This window comes from Juglans microcarpa x Juglans regia, chromosome 1D, assembly GCF_004785595.1.
Source record: "Juglans microcarpa x Juglans regia isolate MS1-56 chromosome 1D, Jm3101_v1.0, whole genome shotgun sequence".
Lineage (NCBI taxonomy): Eukaryota > Viridiplantae > Streptophyta > Magnoliopsida > Fagales > Juglandaceae > Juglans > Juglans microcarpa x Juglans regia.
The window spans coordinates 35,075,677-35,100,494 of record NC_054594.1 but is presented as its reverse complement, the minus strand read 5'-3'; the positions used below and the strand labels follow the sequence as shown (position 1 = coordinate 35,100,494).

Here is a 24,818-nt window from a genome sequence, read left to right as displayed (position 1 = left end):
AACAATTGACACAGCAAGCGCGACTGCTACGTCCTAAAGAAGATTAAAGAAGAAGAGCAGAAGAACCGGGCGCGTCGGTCGGGGAATGGAAGGAATTGATCCGAAGAAAGGCGCCCAAACTTCCGACAAGGGGAAGTCCCGAGAAGACGGGATGTCAGGGATGGCAGGCGAAGAAGCCTTACTGTGGAGGATGGGCCGCTCAGAGAGATAAGCACTATCACAGGGGGGTATGCAGGAGGAGGAGTCACCTTGTCGGCCCGAAAGGGCGCATGCCCGGAAGGCACGTTATAAGGAAGTCTTCAGTGCCGTAAAGGGAGTAAGCAGACCACAACGACGTACTGAAAGTGTCGCGATAACCTTCGACGAAAGAGATGTAGAAGTAATTCTCCACCCGCACGATGATGCATTGGTGGTGACGATGCAGATTGCGAACTTTCGGACTCAAAAAATCCTGATAGACAACGGCAGTTCGGCCAACATCCTATTTTGGGACGCTTTCATCAAGATGAGCATCGATCCAGATCGGTTGCACCCGGCCCTGATGCCGCTCAAGGGTTTCACGGGAGATGTCGTTCATCCAGCAAGTGTCATTACCCTCTCAATCCTGGTAGGAATGGCACCCAAGACCGCCACCACCATGATCGACTTCCTGGTTGTGAAGGCCCCGTCCTCATACAATGCCATACTGGGGCATTTGACCCTGAACAGTTTGAAGGCGTTGACGTCAACCTTTCACCCAAAGGTGAAGTTCCCCACCGACTCGGGGGTCGGCGAAATCCGCGGTGAACAGGTCCTAGCCCAGGAATGCTACGACAGGGGGATGAGACATGAGCCACGAGTCGTAGCGGCCATAGAAGCCCCAAAAGAGGCCCCCATGCTCGGGTTACCCCTGTCCTGACCGAGTGGGATGGGGAAATCCGTGACGAGCAGGCCCTTTGACAAGCCGAGCCCAACGAACCACTGGAACTTGTAGTAGTAAACCAACAGGAGCCCAGGCAGCAAGTCCGAATCGGCACTAGGATGGGCCCAAGTATGAGGGCAACACTGATATCTCTCCTGGTTGAACACCGGGATGTATTCGCTTGGAGCCACGAGGACATGCCCGGGATTGACAACTCCATCATCGAGCACTGGCTTTGTGTCAACCTGACCGCCCGGAGAGTGAAACAGAAATGCCGTAGCTTTAGCACTGAGAAATAAGGGGCGATAGCAGAAGAAGTGGATCGACTCCTCACTGCGGGGTTTATCCGATAGGTCCGATACCCGGAATGGCTGTCGAATGTGGTTCTGGTGAAAAAGCCCAATGGCAAGTGGCAAATGTGTGTAGACTTCACTGACCTAAACAAGGCCTGCCCAAAAGATAGCTTCCCTCTACCGCGCATCGATCTGATAATGGATTCGACGGCGGGACATCCACTCCTCAGCTTTATGGATGCGTATTCTGGATACAATCAGATAAAGATAAACCCAGACGACAAGGAGAAAACAACGTTCATCACTGAGCTACCGAGCGATGCCCTTTGGACTAAAAAACGCAGGGGCCACCTATCAACAGCTGGTCAACCGAATGTTTAAACAACAAATTGGCCGTAACATGGAAGTATATGTGGACAACTTGCTAGTAAAGAGCAAAGAAACCCAGAAGCATTTGGCCGATCTGCGAGAAGCGTTCTCCGTCCTCCGACAATATCGGATGAAGCTTAACCTGCTGAAGTGCGCGTTCAGGGTGGAGACAGGTAAATTTCTGGGATACATGGTCTCAGAAAGAGGGATTGAAGTGAATCCCGAAAAAATAGAAGCGGTAATAACAATGCCTTCACCACGTAGTGTCCATGAAGTCCAGAAGTTAGTCGGGAGGGTGGCGGCCCTATATTGGTTCATCTCCCGATCCACCGTCGCCCGATCCACCGACCGATGCTTACCTTTCTTCAAGGTATTCAGGAAGGTGCAGAAATGGGATGAGGCGTGTGAGGAAGCATTCACTGAGCTGAAGTCATATCTCAGCCACCCACCGCTACTAAGCCAGACGAGACCAGAAGAGACCTTGACAGTGTACTTGGCAGTGTCGCCACACGCAGCATCGGCAGCATTGGTTCGGGAAACGAGAGGAGGGCAGCGTCTCCTATATTACATGAGTAGAGCCTTCCGAGGCGCAGAAGCAAGATACCCTTGAACAGAAATGCTAGTATTCTACCTTATTGCTGCAGCCCAGAGATTAAGGCTGTACTTTCAAGCACACTCGATCAAAGTACTTACTGACCACCCCCTCAAACAGGTACTCCAAAAACTAGACACGTTGAGATGGCTAGCCAAGCGGGCAATCGAGCTCATCAAGTTCGACATAGAGTACCAACCCAGGGTCGAGACCAAAGGACAGATATTGGCAGATTTTGTCGTTGAGTGCACCAACTTCCCAGAAGAAGTATCGGCCACACCACGAGGAAAACCTTGGCATGTCTACGTTGATGGCTCCTCCTGCTGGGCTGGAGGGGGAGCATGAGTGCACATTGTCAACCAGCAGGGAAAGGAACACAGTTATGCGATCAAGCTGGCCTTCAAGGTAACAAATAATGAAGCCGAATATGAGGCACTCCTGATCGGAATGACGGTTGCGCTGCTACTTGGGGCTGAAGAGATAGAAGTTAGAGCTGATTCCCAAGTCGTGGTCAATCAGGTCCTAGGGCAGTTCGCTACAAAGGGGGAAAGGTTGAAGAAATACCTCCAGTTGGTCTGTAACGAGCGGGATTGTTTTCTCTACTTTAACCTCTAGCAGATTCCAAGAACGGAGAATCAGGAAGCAGACCTTCTGGCCATGGCTGTGTCTGGGCAAGAGGAACTCCAACTTCCAAAGCACACTGTGACCAGGACGGTCGAAGCTCCATCCATTGGGAAAGAAGTATCTGTTACAACCCCAGCCTCCCTCGAATGGGCAATAGACATCCGAGATTCTTGCAAGAAGGACAACTGCCCGGCAGCCCAGAGGAAGCGGGGAAGGTCAAGAACCGGGCAGCCCGATTCATGCTGCTTGAAGGAGTACTGTACAAAAGGGGTTTCTCTGAGCCGCTCCTTAGGTGCATCTCACTTGACGAAGCCCAGTATGTATTGGCCGAAATCCACGAAGGCATTTGTGGTAGCCATACGAGAGGGAGAGCGCTAGCTGCAAGAGTGACTCGAGCCGGATATTATTGGCCCCATGCCCTTAGAGATGCGGAGGAATTCGTTAGAAAATGCAAAAAATGCCAAGAGCACGGACCGGTCTTGCACTGTCTGGCAGAGGAATTGACCTCAATCACGGCCCCGTGGCCCTTCACCCAATAGGGCCTAGACCTGATCGGCCCCGTCCTGGTGGCAAGAAGGGGCAGGTTTGTCATGGTCGTAGTCGACTACTTCACCAAATGGGTGGAGGCGAAAGCACTTGCAAGCATCACCTCCCGGGCCATAACAAAGTTCTTGTGGAAGTCGGTAGTTTGTCGATTTGGCATACCACAAAACTTTATCTCGGACAATGGAAAACAGTTCGATTGCGCACACTACCGGGAGTGGTGTGCAGAACTCAGGATTAAGGTAAAATACTCCTCGCCAGGTCACCCCCAGGCCAACGGACAGGCCGAGGCAACCAACAAGACTTTCCTCTCCACCCTGAAGAAAAGGATCGGGGCACACAAAGGAGTATAGGCTAAAGAACTCCCGAGCGTGCTTTGGGCATATCGAACCACTATTCGAACCCCCACCGGCAAAACACCATTTGCTCTCACCTACGGGAGTGAAGCTGTGATTCCTATAGAGGTCGGGATGCCCACCTTCCATTTCTAGCATTTTGACCCAATCACGAACAATAAAAGGATAGCAGAGAACCTGGATACCCTAGAAGAGAGAAGGGAGGAAGCAGCTATCCGGACGGCAAACAACAAACGAAAGGCAGAGCAATATTTCAACAAACGGGTTAGGCCATGGTCCTTTAAAGTAGGTGACATGGTGTTACGAGAGGCGGGAGTAACCACCACAGAAGAAGGGAAGTTGGGAGCACGATGGAAGGGGCCTTACGTAGTCACGGCAAGCAACCGACCCGGTTCTTATCGCCTCAAAGACAGTGAAGGATGCGACCTGCCTCACCCCTGGAACGCTAAACATTTGAAAAATTTCTATGTATAGAGACTTTACCGTGCCCCATATGTGGCAGCAACATGTATGAGCAATTGCTAATGAATGAGAATGATGAAATGTTCCTTTTGCAAAACTCCTATTGTACAAACAAAAAAGTCGAGTCCTTACACTCGCAAGAAAACGGGTCCCTTGACTCGATAAAAAGACGAGTCCTTACACTTGTAAGAAGATGGGTCCCTTGACTAGGTAAAGCTGCGGGGTACCTTCCCTGTCCCAGGACTTGGAACTGAACCCCGCCCCAACTAAGTCAAGTCCTAATACTCGTAAGAAGACGGGTCCCTTGACTCGATAAAAAGACGAGTCTTTACACTCGCAAGAAGACGGGTCCCTTGACTAGATAAAAAGATGAGTCCTAACACTCGCAAGAAGACGGTCCTTTGACTCGGTAAAGCTGCTGCGTGATACCTTCCCTGTCCCAGGACTCGGAACCGGACCCCGCCCCGACTAAGTTGAGTCCTAACACTCGCAAGAAGAAGGGTCCCTTGATTCGATAAAAAGACGAGTCTTTACACTCGCAAGAAGACGGGTCCATTGACTCGGTAAAGCTGCGGGGTACCTTCCATGTCACAGGACTCGGAACCAGACCTCGTCCCAACTAAATCGAGTCCTAACACTCACAAGAAGACGGGTCCCTTGACTTAATAAAAAGACGAGTCCTAACACTCGCAAGAAGACAAGTCCCTTGACTCGGTAAAGCTGCGAGGTACCTTCCGTGTCTTAGGACTTGGAACTGGACCCCGCCCTAGCTAAGTCAAGTCCTTAAAAAGGAAATACGAAAAAAGTATAAGAGAAAGGGATCACAAAGTCCTTTGTATTATCAAAATTTTATTATCAAAATATACAGAGTACAAGAGCTGTCACCCGTCAAACAAAAAAAAGTACATATGTAACTATTACAAGTGACGCTTAGAAAGCCTAATCGCTAAGATGGAGGGGCTGAGGGATCGCCAAGGAGGAACAGAGGATATTCAAGCTTCTCGAAATTCCTAACAAAGGCCAGCTCCTCAGAACCAGGAGGGAGAGATGCCAAGGATAAGGTGCGCAGGTCCAGCTCGGGATGCTGCAGCAGATGTTGCTATATTCTTTTCAGGCCGTCGCTGTAACCGTAGGACCAAGCGGCGTCACGAATGTCGTTAGTATTCGCGATCCAGGACCGGATCTCTTTGGTGAACCGATCGACATCGCCCATCTGAGACTTCAAGTTGGCAATCTCCCAGTCGCGTGATAGAAGGTTGAGATTCTTTTGGATCCCGAACTGCGCTAGCTTGCCGACCCGAGCCGTCGCCTGTCGCAACTAATCTCTCAGGTGTCGGGCTTCGTGAGAATGCCTAAAGGTCTCAAACAACAACCTTGAACGTTGCCCGACCGCTGAGGCCCGAGCTTGGCAAAACTCTTCGACCTCCTTTTGAAAGGATTCTGTCTCCTCCCGGGTCTTCAACAGCTCTTCCCGGACTGACCCCAATTGAGCCTGGGAAGCGTTGAGCTCAGCTTCCCGGGTGATCAGGGCGCGCTCGGAGGAGAGGCAGGCCTCCTCCAGTCATTATTTCTTCGAAACTACGTGAGATAGTTCCAGTTCGGCGTCGTGAATGAGGCCTTTCAACCTCATCTTTTTGTCCTGCTTTTCGACAGCAACCTCCAGGTCCCAGTTCTGGTCCTTAAGGAGCATTATCTCTTTCATCAAATCCCTCTGCTATGTTTTTAGCTCCTTTATCTGCCGGGTCGCTTGCTTCAGCTTAAAGTAATCGAAGAGACCCAAGGAACCGAGCCCCCGGTTGGCCTCTTCCAGCTCCCCCAGCTCGCTCCCGATCGAGCCAACAAGTTGGTATGCGGCTTACGAAGACAGGAAACACAAAAGAAAAGGGGCTCAGTCACAAGACAACATAAACTGCAACCAGGAATGAAGCAAGTTTGCAAAGAACAAGCACACCTGGGCGAACAAGGGCCTCAGCATGCGGCTGACTCGCTTGGTAGCCTAGGCCCGGGCTTGATCCAGACCTGAAGGCGGAGGCAAAGAGCCTTCAGCTCCCGAAGAGGATGAGGGGTCGGCAGTCACCAACTGCCAAGAAAAATTGGGAAGAGATTCCCAAGTCTCATCGCATGGCCCGGGTGCCACTGGAATCGAAACTGGGGACTCCTTGTCATCGCTGAGATCGATGACCGGGGGAGCAACCTCCGACATGATCTCAACCGAGATGGGGGAAACTTCGGGAACTAGATCCTTGGCATTATCACCCCTAACGCTCCATCCTTCTTCGTCTTGAAGGGAAGGCCCGCCGGTCCCTCCTCGGGGCTTCCAGTTTCGAATGGACCAGGCTTTTCCTCCCGCAATCTCAGTTCGCGCATGGAGTTGCCGTGGTCGCCTACCTTGTCCCGGGGAACTTTCGTCTCCTCGTGGGGCCCAAAGGGGCATGGTGAGGGGCCGACTCGCTGCCCCCCGAACCGGAGGTGGGTGAAGAGCTCCGCACCCCCTCACGAGGCCTGGATCCTGGGAAGGCATCGTCTTCCTCGTCTCTACTCCCGCCAAAGACCAGATTTTCAAAAGGAGGAAGCTCGGCCGTTCGTAGCCCCGTTGGCGAGTCGTCTCGAGCAGACGCAGCAGCAGTCTCCTCCTAGAGAGTGTCCTCGAAGGAGGAGAAGGTTGTGAACGAGCTCGGCTCGTGGGGAGAAGGGTGCGCCAGGGAGGCAAAGAAGGCCGCTTGAAGGTTGCAAGCCTCCAAGTCTTCTTCAAAGTGGGGCAGCGGGCTTTGAGAGGCCTCCGCAACGCGGGAGCTAGTGGAAGCGGATGGACTGGGCCCATCGGAAAGGACGTGGTCCCTCGTGACGAGGGGGCTGGAACATTGGCTGGGGTAGATCCCTGCCTCTGAGACTCGCCAGCCCGGCTCATGGATGGAGTAGAACCCCTGGCAACGTTGCTCAGCAGGGGAGAGTCATGCCGCCCCCGAGGTTGCTTGGCCTGACCATCGAAAGGGCGTGCGGTTCTCTTTCGGAGAGGGGGGCAGGCGTCTGAAGGCGGGACATTGCCCAGAAAATTCCTTCCTAAGGCGTACAAACGGTTGGGGATGACAAGTAGTCGCGTATGTTTTTGTCGGAGAGAACGACATCAGTGTTCGATTCTCCGAGATAGGCCCTCACCCAGGTTGTGACCAACTCGTACCGGGCCTCCTTCCTTCGGTTAAGGGTAAGCTCCAAGCTCTCGGCTGACGAATGGTACCCCCAACTTGCCTGAACATGGAACTCTTTGTGAAGGGCGTGCGGCTCTCTTTTGGAGAGGGGGGCGGGCGTCTGAAGGCAGGACACTGCCCAGAAAATTCCTTCCTAAGGCATACAAATGGTGGGGGGATGACAAGTAGCCGTAAATGTTTTCGTCGAAGAGAACGGCATCAGTGTTCGATTCTCCGGGATGGGCCCTCACCCAAGTTGTGACCAACTCGTACCGGGCCTCCTCCCTCCGGTTGAGGGTAAGCTCCAAGCTCTCGGCTGACGAATGGTACCCCCAACTTGCCTGAACAGGGAACTCTTTGTGAAGGGCTTTCCCTTCAGGGTACTTCCAACCCGGTCTGGACACGAAAAAGAACTTACGCAACCACTCTTTGATACTCGAGTGACGCTGCTCGAGAGAAGCTATCTTGCCAGCGGAAGACCGGGCTTGGAAGCTGACGATGTTGCCAAGGCGGTAGACGAGCCGGTGCGCATAGAAGAATTCCCTCGGAGTCAAATTAGGATACTCTTTAGGGGTCTTGCTCAGAACCATCCTGTAGATGATGCAACTGGAGATCAAGAGACACCACACATTGGGGTGCAGCTGCGCCAGGGCCAACCCGAGGAAGTTCAAAACTGGAACATCAACTGGAACAAAGCAACCCTCGTCGCAGTGCCGTCAGAACCCACTGCGTGTTCACTCCTTTGCATCTCCAAAATCACGGAGGAGAGAATCCTTTACTTAGAGCGAAACACCCTAAGGTCAGCACCAGTGACTGAGGATACCCAATGTCTCCCCCGAAGAGTGAAGTAGCGACGTCCATGGAAGCCATCGAGTGTGCGAGGAGAAGGTTGTCGAACAAAAGGAATGAGAAGAAAGAGAGAGTGGTTGGGAAACTGAGAGCGAAGGAAGAAGACGAAGTAACAGGTGGGAAGGCAAGAGTAAAAGGAAGGAAGATTGGGGGAAGAAGAGCGGCTTAAATAGGTAAGAAACAGGCAGGATGAAGCTCGGGAAGCGAAACGACGCCAGGGTCAGTGATGTTTGATAGTGCCACGCAGCACAGAACGGAGGGGCAAAGGGACACCAGACACGCACCAGAAAGGTGTCAGGACAGTCAGAGGTGCAGTCTGCACGTCTCATCGAGCCTCGAGAAGCGGGACAATTACAGAGGCAAAGAGGCGCATTTACTAACCCTCGGGAATGAGGAGCTACCCGTGCCTCTCAACAACCCTTGGGAAGTCAGATCGGGAGATACTGAGCCGTCTCCAAGAAACAGTGGGAGAAGGGCTTCAGAAGACTCGGAGTGACGGGAACCAGAACCAACCGGGATGAGGAAGGATGGAATTCCCACCGCGTGTCCGCAGTAGGAATTTGCGGGGTACTGTGAGGGAAGGCCCACTCTCGTAGGGCTCATGCCTAAGAAAGCCGAGGCCCATTCCTGAAGGGCCCAGGCCTAGGAAGGCTAAACAGTGAAGTCCGGGCCCAAGTAGGGGGCTGAAGACTCGGGGCGAGAGGGTCGGGAAATCGAGTAAGCACGGGACCGGTCTATCCGGGCCATTCCATTAAGGGTTCGGGAGGATCGGGGTTTGCCAAATTGAGTTATTGGGCCCGGTGGGCAACGCATCGTCATACCCTCGACCACAGGGTATCAAATCCCAGGCACGAGCCAACCCAGATCGATGTCAGGAAATTCGGCACACAGTGGAGCATCCCACGAGCCAAGGACGGCTCATCCGCAATCTGACATCTCTTGGCATGACAGAGAGGTGGTGGCCGCACAGACGTAGGACAGTAGATACTGCGCGAACGCTCGTTAGGCCGCAGACTAGCCCCCCTAAGGCGACAACGAATGAGTGGTGGCAGGCCTGACATCTGACGAGCCACGATCTGCCTCAACTGAGGGGCTCGACTAAGGTATAAATAGGGGTAACCTTCTTACGGGAGGAGGTCGATTCAATTTGTACAACTCTTATTCTACATTGTATTTCCCCTTTTCCAAAGAACAATCATCTGACTTAGGCATCGGAGTGATCTCGGATGCCACGGGAGCCTCATCTTCTTCTTAGTTGCAGGTACTTGGAAGCTTGGGCTTTGCGGAACTGTTTGGGCTGTGAAACACGACATCAACACCTTGAGTATGGGAGAAGCTCAATTTCAACACATCAACATCAGTAGCCGTAGAGTTGTTGAAGTTTCAATTTCAAAAATGTTTGGAAGCGGAGTGAAGCAAGCGGTTTGACTCTTCTCTGCTTTTAGATGCAACCATTTCAGTGAGTTTACAGCAAAACATGACGTCGATCCCAACTTAAAGAAAGCCGACAGATAATGGGTATGCCTCCTTATCTTCTCTCGGAAAGTGTCCAGCTCTCATTTCTTGTAAATATTGGTGTGTACTGAAAAAAGGACGGAAGGTAAGGCAGGACAGCCTGACACCATAACTGGCCGACCGTCAGGGACATGCCCTGTCCTTGACCCTGATGTCTAGACGGCGTAGGAACTGAAGCGGGCATGCCATGGCAGGAGCCATGCTGCATTCAATGTGTCCCGGGGGGCATGCCCCATGGGTGTCAGCGACAACCGTGGTCTGGCTTGGTAGGTTTACAGGGAAGCAAGACGCTAGCAAGGACACCCGAATTTGGTATAGAGCGGCATACTAGCCACCATCACCTTGGGGTTCATCCCGACCAAATATAAATACCTCCTCTCTCACCTCGGCATTGCTCACACTCTAGAATACTTCTACTTTCATTCTCCCTAAGCTCTCATTTTCTCTCTTCATCTTCTACCTTGAACTGACTTGAGCACCGGAGGTACCACGGCCCTCGAGCCCCCATTTTCCATCTTAGCAGGAATCAGGCCCGAGCCCAACAGTATGGAGTTACACAGGTCGCGAAATACAACATCAATAGTGGCGCCATTTATGGGATTTTATTTCCTATAGTAACGTGTCCTTCGTATGCCAGCAACAACGCGCTCTCATGCCTCACGATGTGAAGAAGAACAACCCGAATTGATAGAAGGAAGAAAGCAAGCTTAAATGATACGGAAACTCATAAAGGAAGTGACGGCTCTCCGCCAAGAAAATATCTCCTTGCGGAGGGCCGTTGAGGAACCGGAGAAGACCCACAGAGCCACCACTCTGAGTCCTGTAGCCCCTTCAAGGTAGTAGCAGCCGAAGAAGAGCACCGCTGAATGCGCCTCGAGATCTGGGAGCTCCGGGACAAGTACGCAGAGATGGTCAAATGGGTAGGCACGACGTCCACAATGGACCAGCTGCTCACCAGCGCAGAGCTAGCATACAGTGCCGAAGTCTTTGTAGTCCCTGGTATGATTTAAGTTTTGATTTTAATATATTTTTTTATTTTATGTCTGTTAGCTTTCTAAATTTTATCTATTAATTTAGAATGGTAATATCCCTTAGTTATAATATATGAATAATGTGCTGATTTATTTCTGGTATTTATTTTGTTTTAAAATTGTCAATATTTGTTGAGCATAAATATTTAATATTTATCTGTTAAATATTTGATTTTGTACTTATTTGATTTTAATTATTAGTTGCGACTACTTTGAGCATTTATCAAGATTTTTTTTATATTTTTTCATTTTATTTGTTGGCTTTGTATATTTTATTTGTTGATTTAAGGTTATGTTTTGTTTTGCTTTTATTATTTCAATATTGTGGACATTAACTTTAGCTATTATTCTTTTTTGTAATTCTTATTTTTTATTTATTCAATTCTTTGATTTTGTATCTATTTGTTGTATTATTTTGTTTCATAAATGTGCTTTTCATCTTTATATTTTTTTTACTACAATTGTCTTTGTTATATATAAATTTTTTTACATCAATTTTACATCTCAGTATAAACACTTACATATTTTATTAGTAACAATTGTACTTCCTTCTAGATATCAATTCCAAATTGATTGTGCTTATAATTCCTTCACTTGGATTTGGTTTTTCCAATTTGACGCAATAATTGTCATACATCTTTTCTTGACAAACAAAATGACTAGTGGTAAGATGATTTTAACAAATTATGACAATTTCATTAGAAATATTTTTGATCAATATTTTTATCTAATTTCTTTTAAAAAAATTCACAAGGTCGTGCAAAACAATTGACGAAAAAAATTCCATATAATCTCTTATCATAAGAACAAAAAGAAGAATTGCATCGAAAAAGAAGAGAAATGTATCATCCATAGAAAACATCAACAGGCAGTGCTATTCAACTTGGACAATCTAATGTCTATCAAACAAATGTCTTGAATGATTATACATAGATTCTCAACAGTAATAAAAATGCTGATATTCTACAACAAAAAGACATGTCTCTTATGATGATATCAATCCAATTGAGATCTCCCTTTCATAAGATGTTGGATATTTTCTAGAGATGAGTATCTTTTTGACTAATCAAAAAATGAATGCATCTACGCTCAATACAACGGATTATGATAATCAAAACAATTCAACAAATTCTTTGCCACCAAGATCAACAAATACATCTATAAAAACTTCAAATAAATGTCATCAAGTTGTAATCGAACATGTTTATTGTGTAGCCCTCATTTTTCTTTATCTTTTTAAATGAAACTTTTTATTTTTTATATTATATTGAAAGTGGTAAACATTTTATTCAATAGGCTACTTGTACTCTACAAGACCAATTCAATTGTGAAAGCAGTACATCGAGATCTTGTCAACGTAAGAAAAAACTATAACATTAAATCATTCTTTTCATCTCCTTTTTAGTATTTTGTTATTTTTTAATAGCTTTTTTTTTATGAGAATTTGTATAAAATTTTAAAAATTTGTTTATAGTCTTTACAATATCTTTCTTTTGTGCCTTAGGTAAACGACATCATTAATTTGCTCGCTTTAGACAAATATTACAAACTGTACCAAATGAGACAAATTGTTTGTCATTGGTGCCATGTTGTAAATATTGTGGAGTAAAAAAATTTTATCGTAAAACAAATAGTTTTTGCTATGCTGATGGAACAATTTGTTTAGCTATAAACGATATTCTTGATCAATTTTATCATCTATTTTGTTCAAACACAACTGAGATTGCCAAATTTTTAACCTATGTGTGCACATATAACAACAAATTTACGTTTACATCGTTTGGAGTTAAATTTGATAGAGATCTCTGCAGAAGAAATAAATGAATCTATACATTTTAGACTCAAGGACAAATCTATCATTATATTAATGATTTGACTCATTTGGATGGACATCTTCTTATTTATAGTTATATTTCTATGATACTGAAAATATATTACAGAATCGTATTTCTAATTCGGAAGGATTGGACGCATTAATTATTGCTCAACTTATGGCCATTTTTTCTGTTAATCCATATTCAAATTTTTTTTTTTGAAAACTTGGTGATATGCCCAACTTGAAAAATCACAAAATCTATATGAGATCAAATCCTAATTTAGATCAACGTGTTTTTAAGCTCATATATCATCACAAGTAGCAGTAATTTTGATTGAAAATAATGATTCAGAGTAATTGAGTGGAAGAAATATTATAGTTCACAATCATTCAAGTGGTAATTATATACTTCAATACTATTTTGGATGTTATGACACACTTCAATATCTATTATTATTTCCTTATGGTAATATTGGTGGGCACAATGGCATACAAGGAGTAAAAAAATGTACACAATTTCTATCGAATGAAAGATCAACACTGCTTGGTCCCCAAGGATCAACCTCAGATGATGATTTACTTTTAAGAGAAACACAAGGTTAGAATAAGTTTTATATTATGATATTGTAATGTTCTAATTCCTAAATTTGGAATGATCTTATCTTTTCAAATTTAATTTTTGTAGTGCTCCAAAAAAAGGAAAGTGCCAACTGTTTCATGCCGTGAATATTATTGTTACAAGTTACAGATCTGAGAAAACATTAGATCTATTTTGTTATGCTCTGGTCATTTGTTGCAACAATTCGTGGTTGACATGTATGTTAAGATTGAAACATCAAGATTAGATTATTTCTATAGTAAATAACAACAAGTTCGATCTGAAGTATATCAAGATATTGTTGATAGTTTTTCACTTAGAGAAACAAATGGTTCAAAAATTGGTAAACGCATTATATTGCATTCTTCTTTTCTTGGAGGACCAAGAGACATGTAGAAAAGACATATGGAAGTAATGGCTTTTGTCCAACGTTATGAAAAACTAGATATTTTTTAACAAGGACATGCAATCCAGAATTTTATAAGCAAAATTAGAAGAACTCAAAGATCAACTATTCAAGCGACAAATCTTTAGCAAAGTTGCAGTATATGTTTATGTGATTGAGCACCAAAAAAGAGGTATAATATTTGCTCATTTCTTAATTATTTTTTCAAATAGATTAGAAGATTTATACTTCAGAATCTTTTGATGAAATTATATCAGCAAAAATACCTGATAAAAATAAAAAATCCGCATCTTTATAAATCAACATCAGACATATGATGCATGACCTATATGGAATGTTAAATCCAACTAATGTCTATATGGTGAAAAATGGTACTTACAAAAATCATTATTTGAAGAACTTTATACCTAATACAATTGTTGGAAATGATTGTTATCCACAATATAGGCGTTGTGATAATGGAATTACTGTCAAGGTTAGAGGGCAAGAGTTAGATAATTGTTGGGTTGTTTCATATAATTTGTATTTAGTTGCAATATTTGATTCTCACATCAATGTTGAGATATGCTCTACAATTAAAGTAGTCAAGTATCTTTACAAGTACATATATGAAGGTTATGAACGTGTTGCTTTTAATGTAATCTCTAAATAAGATAATCAAACCATTGATGAAATTGAATTATTCCAATCAGCTCGATGAATTGTTGCACCTGAAGCTATGTGGAGGATTTTTGGGTTTATTATAAATGAGATGCATCCAGCAGTATATAACCCACACTTACATCTTGAAGATCAACATTTGGTATTTTTCCTACAAATCACTTGAACAATCTTGTGAATTCTGATTTTTATGCAAAATCAATGTTAACAGAATGTTTTTTCAACAAATTGTGTAAACGAAAACTCTAAAAACCTACTGTATAAAGAACTTTCTAAGTTTTTTGTTTGGAGCAATCAACATAAAATATAGACCCCTTGAAAGAAACAGACGGTTATTGGCAAAATTATTATAGGAAATCCACTTAAAGATGAAAGGTATTGTATGCGGATATTATTAAATCATATAAGGGGTCTTCTATCTTTTAATCACCTCAAAACGGTTAATGGTGTTGTTGTTCCAACATTTGGTGAAGCAATTACATTGCATGGCTTATTAGAAACAGATAATAGCTTGGAAGATTGTTTACATGAGGTATCACTGTACCAAATTCCATATAGTTTGAGGTGACTATTTGCCACAATCTTGGTTTATTGTAATCCTACAAATCTAAGAGAATTATGGAAATATTTTGAAGAAAATATGTCAGTTGACTTTAAAAAGATTGAAAATGTCTCTATGAATGTCAAAAGAGAAGCTTTACGGCATATTTCTTCTACATTTGAGTCAATGAGAAACGATATCAACATGTTTTATCTTTTAGATGATGATATTTGTTTTGATGAAGACCAACTTCAATCTATAGAGATTAATGATGAATTGGCTATCATAATTCCATGAAAAGATCTTTTAGCATCAAGAATTCTCAATGATGAACAACGACATGCTTATGGTTCAATCTTACTAAAGGTTTTCTCTAATCAAGCAAGTTCATTCTTTATTGATGGTTCAGGTGGAACAGGAAAAACATTTTTATACAGAGCGCTTTTTGCTACATTAAGATCTAAACAGCTAATAGCGCTTCCAACTGCATCATCTGGTATTGCTACATCTATTTTACCTAGAGGCCAAACAACACTTTCACAATTTAAAATTCCATTAAATTTTGATAAAAGCAACACTTGTAATGTTAGTAAACAAAGTGGACTTGCAAGATTATTACGTACTGCAAAATTAATCATATGGAATGAAGCCCCTATGTCAAAAAAATAATCTATAGAAGTATTGAACATAATGTTTCGGGACATCAATAATTCAGAATTATTATTTGGTGGTAAGGTGGTTGTGTTTGGTGGATATTTTTGACAAATTTTACCTGTTGTTCAAAAAAGTACAAGACAGTAACAGATTGATACAAGTTGACTCTTCTTTTACTTATGGCTTACTTTGATCAAGATTTGTTTAACTCAAAACATGTGAGCAAAATTAAATCCAGGTTTTTCAAATTACTTACTTCAATTAGGCAACAAAGTATTTTGCCAATCATAATTGAAGAAAAGACAAGAATTCCTGATGATATGCTTATCAGTTAAGAAAATTATGCTATTTCTTTACAAAAATTAATAAATGTTATTTTTTGTAACATTCATGATTACTCAGCAAATTTGTCTGAAATATTGAATCGAGTTATATTGACACCGATGAACAATTCTGTTGATGAAATAAATGCTATACTTATAAACAATATTATAACTTCAAAGAAACAATTGATACATTTGAACAAGGCATTATGTAGGACTTTTTGAATACTTTAACACCAAATGAGGTTCCTCCTCATGAATTGCTATTTCAGAAAAATTATCCAATCATGTTGCTTCGAAATAGTAATCCTTTAGAAGGCTTGCGCAATAGAACTCGTTTGATATGTCACAATTTTGAACGTAATTTCATTTATGCAGAAATTGCAATTTGTCATCATTGTGGTAAAAGAGTTTTTATACCAAGAATTCCATTCTTACCAAATTCCGATGAAAACAACGGGTTTCCATTCAAGATAACTCAATTTCCTATCTGACTAAACTTTGCAATGAAAATCAACAAAGCATAAGGCCATATATTTGCCACAATCTGTGTTCTCTCATGAACAATTGTATATAGTATTATCAAGAGCTAAGACTGTTGTTTCAGCAAAAATTCTAATCAAGCCAACATCAACTAATACATCTCAACAAAATTACAAAAAAAATATTGTGTATAGAGAATTATTAAGTTTCGCATTCTCATCTTAACATTATACAAATAAGTTATTGAATAGTCTACATTTCTATTGTTATTATTTTATAAAAGTTCAAGTTTAAATACTAATTCATTTTTTTCTTTTTTATGTGATCAATGTCCAAGATGCGAAAACTTTATACATCCATCAAGGATATCACGCCGAGCACAAGAAATTGAAAAATCAAAATGGTTGTAGTAGAGAAGTCTCCAAAATGTACAACACAACATTCACCGTTAAAATATTAACCTTGATTGATTATGAGGTATGGTACTTGTTATTTTTTATATTTATAAAAAATTGTAACTTTATATTTCATAATGTAAAACATTATCTTAATAATAATAACCATATTAGTTTCAATGGAAAATATATTATTTTAATATTTTGCAAGGTAATCGACTGCAAGCCACCGTGTTTGATAAATATATTGATTTGCGCGATGAAACTTTGCATATATTCCTTTGCATATATTCCAATCACACTACATCAATAATGCTTATGTGAAGCCATTAGATTCTAAACATAGAATTGAATCCCATCAATATCAATGGAACTTAAACTCAAGGACAATTATTGAAGAAATTTCAGATGATGAAGAAGCATTGTAGCCACCAAATTATAATATTATTCCATTCAGTTCGGGGGTCATCTTGGTTCCTACCCGGACAGTGCGTTCGGGTCTTTACAGATCCACCATTACTAACTCCAGAGGTTCGTTGGGTTCTGCTTGTCGTAGGGCCTCCTCATCCCTAACTTCCTCGTCCAGCTCCGTCAGGGTCGAAGCCGGAGGCGGGCCGACATCCTCAACCTCTCGCACTCCTTCGAAAGCTCGGACCTCAATAGTCTCGGGCTTCAACTCCCGAGCGTAGCACTCTCTTGTTAGTTTCTGCTCGTCGCATATTTCGCCCACCCCTATGGGAGTTGAGAGTTTCATTTTCAGGTGATAGGTGGACTTCAACGCCCTAAGGTGGTTCAGGTTTGGAAACCCCAGGATCGCGCTGTAGAAGGAGGGAGCCTTTATTGCAAGAAAATCCACCATGGTAGCCGCCATTCTTGGGGTCGTTCTTGCCAGGAGGGATAAGGTTATTGCCCTGATTGGCTGGATTACATCTTTGGTGAAGCCCTTGATGGGGTGTCGAGGCAGGGCACAATCGATCAGGCTTGATCCCCATAGGAATGAACGCTTCCTAGAACAGGATGTTGGCAGAGTTGTCGTTGTCGATCAGGACTCTCCTTGTCAAGTAGTTGGCGATCTGCACGGTCATGACTAGGGCGTCATCTTAGGAGCGCAAAATGCCTTCCTCATCCTTCTCACTAAAGGTTATGACAAGCTCCCTCGAGTGGCTCTTGGCACCCGGAGCTGCCCTGTAAGTTGTGAACACTTCCTCATATCTGGCCTTTCTTGCGTGGGCCCTCCTCCTTGCCGACGAGGTGGTTCCTTCTCCAACGTACCCTCCTTCTATCATACGAATTTCACCCACTGGGCCGTCTCCCCTGACTGGGCTTCTTTGACGCGGGCTCGCTCTAGGTCTCCCTTCAACCCTTCTTCTTGCTGGACTTTCACTTTTGCGAGGCCGTGTGTGGTCGTTGGGTCATTGGTAGCGCCTCTCGTCACCCCGTTGGTCTAGTAGGGCCTACAACTCCTCCATCTTCCATTTCTTGGTGAAGCAATCCTCCGTTCGGTGGCTATCAGTTTTGTGATAAGTGCAGTACTTAGAGTGGGTCGAGCCTTGTCGCCGCATGCCCTGCGGGTTTGGATCCCTTTCGGCCTTTACTACTAGGCTGGAATGGGTGTGGGGTACGACCCGCCCTCCTGTGGGCTGCTCCTTCGTGCGTTTGGTCTCGCATATCTTCTTCTTATTACCTTCCCTGCTCACCCCGCTTCCCTGGCCAACCACTTTCTTGCCTGTCCTTTCCAACTCAGCCTTTCGGGGAGTTGTCAACGCCCAAAGAGTGTCTTCAACATTGATAGAACTGTCAGCTCGATCCATAAACTCTCTCAATGAAGTCGGGGGTCTTCCGCTCGATCTTGTTCATGAAGGGGTTCTGGGGCCAGATCCCCCCCAACAGAGCTGCCAAGGTGATTTTTTTGTCCTGGTCGTCTGTAGTCATGTGCTCCCTATAGAACTGAGAGAGGTGCGACTTCAGGCTTTCGTCGTCTCATTGTTTCACAATTAAGAGGTAGGCTGTGGGTCACCTCTTTTCCGACTTTCCATGAACTATGTCAGGAAAAGTTGGGCCAGCTCAGCGAAGTTGTCGACTGTCCCGGGCTGCAGGGAGCCATACCATACTCTTAATGTTCCCCTCAAAGTGAGTGAGAATGCCTTGTACGCAACCTCTCTTGGGAACCCGTGTAGGGTCATTTAACCCATCATGCGTGTCAATCTAGGGAACTTTAAGGGAAAAGGGACTGCCATGACTTTGGCATTGTATGCTAGCTCCGCTTTGGTGAGCAGATGGTCCATTGTGGACGTCGTGCCTACCGTTTTGTACATCTTTGCGTACTTGTCCCTGAGCTCCCAAATCTCGAGGCGCATTCAGCAGTGCTTTTCTTCAGCTACTGCTACCTTGAAGGGGCTACATGACTCAAAGTGGTGGCTCTGTTGGTCTCCTCCGATTCCCCGCCGGCCTTCTGCAAGGAGATATTTTCTTGGCGGAGAGCCGTAACTTCCTTTATGAGTTTCCGTATCATTTCAACTTGCTTTCTTCCTTCTATCAATTCAGGTTGTTCTTCTTCACGTCGCGAGGCATGACAGTGCACTGTTGCTGGCATACAAAGGACATGCTACTATAGAAAATAAAATCTCACAGACGGTGCCACTGTTGATGTTGTGTTTTGTGGCCTGGGTAACTCCATGTTGTTGGGCTCAGGCCTAATTCATGCTAAGATGGAAAATGGAGACTCGAGGGTCGTGGTACCTCCGGCGCTCAAGTCAGTTCAAGGTAAAAGATGAAGAGAGAAAATGAGAGCTTAAGGAGAATGAAAGTAGAAGTATTCTAGAGTGTGAGTAACGCCAAGGTGAGATAGGAGGTATTTATATCTGGTCGGGGTGAACCCCGAGGTGATGGTGGCTGGTATGCAGCTCTATACCAGGATCGAGTGTCCCTGCCAGCTTCTTGCTTCCCTGCAGACCTGTTAGGCCTGACCACGATTGTCGTTGACACCCAGGGAGCATGTTGTAGCGTGCCAACTCCAAGGACACATTGAATGCAGCGTAGCTCCTGCCATGACGTGCCTGCTCCCGTTCCATTAAATGCGACGTGGTCTTGGTCAGGCACGTTTGTCATCCTACACCTTCTGGACATCAGGGTCAGGGACAGGGCATGTCCCTGACGGTCGGCCAGATATGGTGTCAGGCTGTCCTGCCTTACCTTTCGTCCTTTTGTCAGTATACTGCTTTGTGCTCCTCCTCTTGGGCCTCCTGGGCCAACCCAACCTAGCCCGACCTCTAGGAATTTCTCCTCTCACACCAATATTTACAAGAAATGAGAGCTGGACACTTTCCGAGAGAAGATGAGGAGGCATACCCATTATCCGTCAGCTTTCTTTAAGTTGGGATCGGCGCCATGTTTTGCTGTAAACTAATTGAAATAGTTGCATCTAAAAGCAGAGAAGAGTCAAACCGCTTGCTTCACTCTGCTTCCAAACATTTTTGAAATCGAAACTTCAAAAACTCTACGGCTGCTGAAAATAATCTGTTATCCGGCATTGAGCTTCTCCCATACTCAAGGTATTGGGATTTAATAGCACGACCGAGGCGCCCCACTTCCTGTGTGCCCATGAAGTGTTTGCCTACCAAACCAAATACCCAACCTTCCCACCGGACCACTTTGCACCCAAAGTGAACAAAAACCGTGTATTTTATGCTACGAAACAACTCTAAAATTAAAAAAAAAAAAGAATCTAGTGGCGTTTACATTTTAGTTTTGCCAGGGCTACTGATCATACCAATATGAAGCTTTCTAGAGAAACTGAGATTGCCTAGTCAATCAGATATCAAGAGTGTTTTGCGTTTACCTCTGTAACTCTGCCGGAATAAGATAGTGAAAGATCGGGAAGAAAATCCAGTTGTGAGCAATCCCGCTGTCTGCATTGGCCATCCCCATACACTAACCTCCTCCATTGCTGACTAGTACAATGTACAACGCGAAATCAAGAGCAAACCGTCCTGAAAAGAATGAAATTTTGTTTGATCTCTCATCGACTTTTTAAAACAAGAATTTTCAGTTTGCTCTCCTAAAAGAAACATGACAAATTTTTGAATGAATCTATGATTTCCAAAGAAGAGTTTGATATGTGGCACCTGATCAATTTCCCTAATAGAATCAGTATGGCTGCAATTTGAAACCTCCCCGTTGACAAGACCTTGCAACTCCCTCTGCAAAAAACTCAGCTCCCCTTCAAATCTTGCACAACCCAGGATTTCTCACCCACATGCTTAACTATATCCCGCGATAACACGGGGTCTTAAGACCCAGAAAGCCCACAATGAAGCCCGGGCTCAGCCACGGAGATCAAAATCAAACCAAATACCAATCTCATCAAACGACTTCTCTCAAATCCCACTCTCTTTTCCTGTTCCTCATCTCCTCGTTGAAATTCTATCTTGCATTTGATTCAAGAAACGGAGGGGAGGAACCCAATTAGCACTCGATCTACGTGTGGATAAGATAGAAGAATTGAATGAGACAGGAGTGCACTCCACGTTGCCAGGCTGAGAAGCGGAGAGCTTAGTGAGGGAGCTTTTCTGGATGCTGATGGGTCTGAGGTCAAGAGTAGGGCATTGATGCTGGCCAAGAAAATCGGGCAGTTACAATTAGCGTCTTTTCGGCAGCCGGGGAAGTAGCAACTGTCTCGACTTTCGGAGTGGTCATCTTCCAAAGCTGTGGTGGTGCTTGATTTTCCAGCTGTTGATCCCAAGAGCATAGTTTTCACCATTTTCATGGCTTCTTGCTTCTTTCGGTTATGCGTGTTTTCGTGTGCTTTTGAATCTTCTACCCAACGACGGGGACTTAAAATTTGATGATAATAAGAGTATCATTATTCAAATTTGAACCCCAACGGTCATTTGGGTATGGGCGTATGGGCCGTAGATTTCATTTCGAAGCTAGCGGACGGAGAGGTACAAGGTTTCTCGTAATTAAAATTTAAATCCAACGGAAGACGTAGAATGCAAATAAATAACTTTTGAGGAACTAATTAAAGATCTTTAAGCTTCTAAAACCTGAGAGTTTGAGAAAGGGTGATATCTTCTTAAGAAAATTACTGTATTGGCGCATTTAAGATTCTAAAATTTGTGAATTAGAAGAGAATAAATATGACTTCATATATAAGAACAAAATCTCATACTTGGCAATCTGCAGGTCTTCCTTGGGGGACTGATCTTTGCAACCACCAGACTTATAAACTCCACCAATCCAGTGTTCGGGAGGCCATGGTAGCCAAGCTGGCCATAGAGGAGGCTCTTCACAGAAGATTTCATAACACAGTTATAGAAGGAGATTGCCAAGTGGTGGCTGAAGCTCTAAGCAACCCTCCTCTTCCCTTGAATGGTCCATTTTCAACATAATTTCAGATTGCTCATCCCTTCTAAAGGCTTTTCAGAATTGGTCATCCCAAAAAATTCATCGACATGAAAATTGATAGGCGCATAACTTAGCGCAATGGGCCGCATCAAATAATGTATTCGGTAGCATACCCCTTATTAAATTACGTCCTTATCTCCTGGATTTTCATAGTGGAAAAGGTCCACCTCGGCACTAATCTACTTACTGTAATTAGTGTAGTGCAGTGTTTACTGGTTTGTATGCTCATAACTATACTTTCTGTAATTTGGTTTCTTCAATGATTAAGCTTGCTAAGAAAAAAAAAATAAAAAAAGAACAAAATCTCATACTTCCAAGCTTATTCATTGCAAGTAGATCATGTGATGATTTATTTTCTTAGCATTTGAATTTTATAGAGTTTTCGAATCTAGAGTAAGAGAGAAAATCATGTAAATGATCAGTTCTACGATATTGATTAAACATTATATTAATTTTTACAGAAAAATAATAAACATCATAAGGTCCGTTTAATCTCTTTAATTATGTCTCTCTTAATACCAAAACAAAAGGACATAATAGACAAAACACAAAAAAAAAAAAAAAAAAATGAATCACACGGAGGACAACAAAACTGTAGTTCACAGCTATCCCTACTTATTATATATAGTATAGATATAATATAGTGATATATTATAGTATATTATAATATATAGTGATATAATATTAATGTAACTATTAATATGATATACTATAGTGATAATATATAGTTATTTATATAAGATTTTAAAATTTAATATTATATTAATTAGTAATTTATCATATAATGTAAAATTATTTTATATATAATTATATATAAACATTATATATAATATAAAAAATCATATAAAAATATTTTATACAATATTAAAAATTAAAAAATATATATAAACCGGTCTAGCTCGGTTCGGTTTACCGGTTCACTCTTTTTTTTTTTCACCCCTAATGGGGATGTAGTCCCATCTTTCCACATCGACTCCCCGCATTGGCCCTGGACCTCCTTCTTCTTAATGTGACTCATTGGCCAACTATGCTTTGGTTGCTGGGCCACCTGGAATGATTCAAGTCCAACCTGATAAGGGTGTAAACATCCATTCCAATTATGTTTATGTACGACCCGATTTGATGCCCGATCCATCAAGGATTCACTTGTGGGTTTTTTTTTTTTTTTTTTTGTGGAATTTCAATTAGGCTTTGGGCTATAGAGCAAAGACTTGGGCCTATCAGCCAGAGTGAACATGGACAAGCCTTATAGGGGTTTGGGGGCGGGAAAATCTTGATCCGTTTTGGATCTTGGTCCGACATGACCCGTTGACTAGGATTTACTAATCTAACGCGACCCGCTAATTAGGGTTTACTATATATTTTATTAAACCCTTATATGGTCACAACGTATCTTTGATTTTTGTATGAATAAAATATTCTGAATCTCTGTGGATGTAGGCACGTTGTCAAACCATATAAACCTTATATCATGTATATTATTAATTCCACTTTTTTGCTTTACCTTTTCGCTTATCGTTCCTAACAACCGGTATAAAAGACAAGTTTAGATTTGAGTGAGAACGATGGCCAGAGAAGAAATGAAGTTATCTGGAATTGAGAAACTTGACGGCATAGATTTTAGGTATTGGAGGATCTATGGGAAGAGACTTAATATTTCTCTGTTGGGGAAGAATCCAGAAAGTATGGAAGATGCAGATTGGAACATATTAGATCAACAGGTTCTGAGTATCATTCAATTGACCCTATCAAGGTCAATTACACACAACGTTATCAAGAAAAAGACCACAACGGATCTTATGGCAGCCTTGTTTAGTATGTCTAAGAAGTCGTTGGCTAATAACAAGGTGTATCTAATGAAGAAGTTGTTCAATCTGAAAATGGCAGAAGATACATATGTTGCTCAACACCTAAATGAGTCTAAGACGATCACAAATTAATTGCTTACGTAAGTTTCATTGCCGAATAGTTGGAAGGCCATGAAAATGGCTGTGAGTAATTCTATTGGAAAAATAAAGCTAAAATATGATGATATTTGAGATTTGACTCTTACTGACGAGGTGCGCAAAAGAGATTTTGATGAGACCTCGGGTTCAGGTCCTACCCAATATTAACACTCGGGCCAAAGGACGTGATAGAAACTCAAATAAGGATTGGTCAAAATCGAGAAATAAGGGCAAGAGCAAGTCAAAGTCTGGGCAACAAAGTACTTGTTGAAATTGTGGCAATACAGATCACTTCAAAAGAAATTTCAAAAATTTGAAGAAGACTAATAATGATGATGCAAACATGGTGATTGAGGAAGTAGAGATTATTCTACTTTTTGCGGTTCATAGTCTAGTTGGTGAGTAGGTATTGGACTTAGGATCTTCATTTCACACAACTTCAAACCAAGAAATCATGCAGAATTGTGTTGTTGGTAACTTTATAAGGTGTGTTTAGCTTATGGAGAAGCGCTGGATATCGTGGGAATGAGAGATGTGTGCATTATACTCCAAAACAAAAATGTGTGGACTTTGCAAAAAGTCAGACATGTTCCTGAGTTAAAGAAAGGACTGATATCTATGGGACAACTTGATTATGAAAATCATTCAATAGTTTTTTCGAATGGTATATGGAAGGAAAATGAGCGATGGTCTTAACTCATGGTAAGAAAATCGGTACTCTGTGTATGACATCGAGGTCAAGCAATATGATTACTATAACTAAAATTGAAAATAATGCAGAGCTATGGGACCACAGACTTGGTCATATGAGTTGGAAAGGGATTAAGGTACTCTTATCACATAGAAAGCTAACAAAAATGAAATCAATTT

General features: G+C 43.0%; 1 protein-coding gene and 1 long non-coding RNA gene across 2 annotated transcripts; one reads left to right on the top strand and one right to left on the bottom strand.

The window, feature by feature from the left end:
* Positions 1–229: 229 nt before the first annotated feature.
* On the top strand, positions 230–898 carry LOC121246989. The gene has a single exon (XM_041145322.1). It carries the CDS (start codon positions 230–232, stop codon positions 896–898), a length of 669 nt encoding a protein of 222 aa, XP_041001256.1.
* A 19,414-nt stretch (positions 899–20,312) lies between these two features.
* Positions 20,313–21,687, bottom strand: LOC121246412. Its single transcript, XR_005937108.1, has 2 exons — positions 20,721–21,687; positions 20,313–20,585 (listed from the first exon to the last, which is right to left on the bottom strand). It is a non-coding gene; the product is annotated as an uncharacterized LOC121246412 (long non-coding RNA).
* Between the last annotated feature and the right edge of the window lie 3,131 nt (positions 21,688–24,818).

What these genes read in the sequence shown, in the direction of transcription:
- LOC121246989 (XM_041145322.1), top strand. Translation starts at nt 230, where the DNA reads ATGCAGGAGGAGGAGTCACCTTGTCGGCCCGAAAGGGCGCATGCCCGG.